Below are 1943 nucleotides of genomic sequence, written 5' to 3'. Positions count from 1 at the left end.
ACCCTTTTTGTGGCCCCGCCGCCGACGAAGTCGTTGAACGCGTGCACGGCCGAGACGGTCGCCATGTCCGCGTACGCCTCGTGGTCCGCCTCCACGTCCATGGCCGCGAAGAGCTCGGCGACGGACCGCGTGCCCGTGTAGGGCGTGCCCGTGACGAGGAGCGGCAGGATCTCGCCCGCCGGCGGCCGCCGCTTCATGCAGTCCGCGTCCCAGAGGCGGCCGTAGACGTACTTGTCGCAGGAACGGTCCTCGACGTGCCAGCCGCCGAAGCCGTGGAACCGCTTCACCATCTCGGCGCTCGTGAAGCCGGACGGCACGAGCGATACGTTGCCGGCGGCACTGGCGCCGGCGGCGACGAGCAGGGCTGCCACAATGGCGCGGCCGACGAAGCCCATAGCTCGCATACTCGCCGTTGAAGTCGACATTGACGAGCTCGAGCTCGACTTCGGAGCGCGCTCAGCGCATGCGCTAGCTGCAATGTGTGTGTCACGGCGCGTCGTCGCGCTCCTGGCGCTCTGCCAACGGTCGCTGGCCTTCGCGGCGCCGCGCGCGCGAGCGCAGCGCCTCCGATCGCTGCGCGGCGACGCCGTCGACGGCCCCGTGGTCCTCGTCGGCGAGGGCAAGTTCGGCGACGAGACCGCGGCCCTCGCGGCGGCGTCGGCGGCGGAGCTCGGCGGGCGCGTCCACCAGTTCCGCGGCCAGGGCGACGCCCTCGCGACCCTGCTCGGCGCCTGCGGGCCGCGCGACGTCGTCCACTGCGTCGACGGCGCGCTCAACAAAGCCGACTGGCGCGCGGTCGAGCGCGCCGACCTCAGCGTCTGGGTGCGCTGCGTCAACGAGTTCGGCAACGACAACGTCGGCGAGATCTTCCGGGAGAACGCCGCAAAGACGCGCTACGAGGTCGCGGCCTGCGGGCCCTACGCGGACCCGGACGCGTCGGACGTCGCGTCGCGCGCCGCGTGGGGCGGCGGCGCGAAGGAGGTCGCGCGGCTCGCGCGCTTCGGCAGCGCGCCGCGCCTCGCCCGGGAGCGCGTCGACCTCGAGGCGGGCCACGACACCTTCTTCGTGTCCCTGACCTTCGACGACTACGGGGAACAGGAAGCGAGAGACTGCGTCGCGGCGCTCTCGAGGGACGCCGCGGTCACCGCGCTGGAATTCCGCTGCGACCTGCTGCGGTCGACGAACCCGGGCAACGTGCTCCGCGAGCTGAGCCGCGTGCGCGCCGCGAGCGCCGACTCCTGGCGCGGCGGCCCCGCGAAGGTCATGTTCACGGTGCGGTCGACGTCGCAGGCCGGCGCGTATGCCGACGACGACGCCGCGGGCATGGAGGCGCTCCTCCGCCTCGGCCTGCGCGCGGGCGTCGACTGGCTCGACGTCGAGGCGCGGACCCTGTCGAAGAAGGTCTGCCGCGAGCTGAAAGCGGAGGCGGCGAAGCGGGGCGCGACGCTCGTGCTCGGGTCGGACCACGCGCTCGGCGCGCGGACGGCCCCCGCGGACGCGCAGAAGATGATGGCGTCCATCGAGGCCAAGACCAAATGCGACGCCGCGAAGCTCGTCCTCGACGCCGCGGCATCGGACGACGTCGCGGCCGCGGCGGCGTGCGCTTCCGACGTACCGGGCGGGCCGCCGCGCGTCGCGCTCGCGCTCGGCGACGCGGGCGTGGCGAGCCGCGTGCTCTGCACGCGCTTCCTGCCGGCGTCGCACGAGCTGCTGCCGTCCGCGGCCGCGCCGGGCCAGATCTCGCCGAAGACGGCGTTGGCGCTGCGCGAGACGCTCGGCGTGACGCGGAGGCGCGACTACTTCGTGCTGCTGGAGAGCGACTTCGGGAGCCGGTCGCCGGCCATGCACAACGCGGCCTTTCAGGCCTGCGGCCTGCCCCACGTCTACGGGGTCTTGGACTGTGTGGAATTCAACCACTGGTTTGGGTGGTCCTGACCAAACTT

At 73.0% G+C, this 1943-nt stretch overlaps 1 protein-coding gene across 1 annotated transcript in view; it reads right to left on the bottom strand.

Moving 5' to 3' along the window:
• Positions 1 to 101, bottom strand: part of AURANDRAFT_68992 (hypothetical protein) — a gene marked incomplete at both ends in the record, with an annotated part of 2070 nt that extends 1969 nt beyond the window's left edge. Inside the window, one exon of the mRNA XM_009044734.1 lies at positions 3 to 101. Coding sequence (XP_009042982.1) covers positions 3 to 101 — 99 coding nt within the window. The remainder of the gene's footprint in view (positions 1 to 2) is intronic.
• Positions 102 to 1943: the final 1842 nt, after the last annotated feature.

The sequence above is a fragment of the Aureococcus anophagefferens genome (genome assembly GCF_000186865.1).
Source record: "Aureococcus anophagefferens unplaced genomic scaffold AURANscaffold_751, whole genome shotgun sequence".
Classification (NCBI taxonomy): Eukaryota; class Pelagophyceae; order Pelagomonadales; family Pelagomonadaceae; genus Aureococcus; species Aureococcus anophagefferens.
This window is presented reverse-complemented; position numbering and strand designations above follow the sequence as displayed.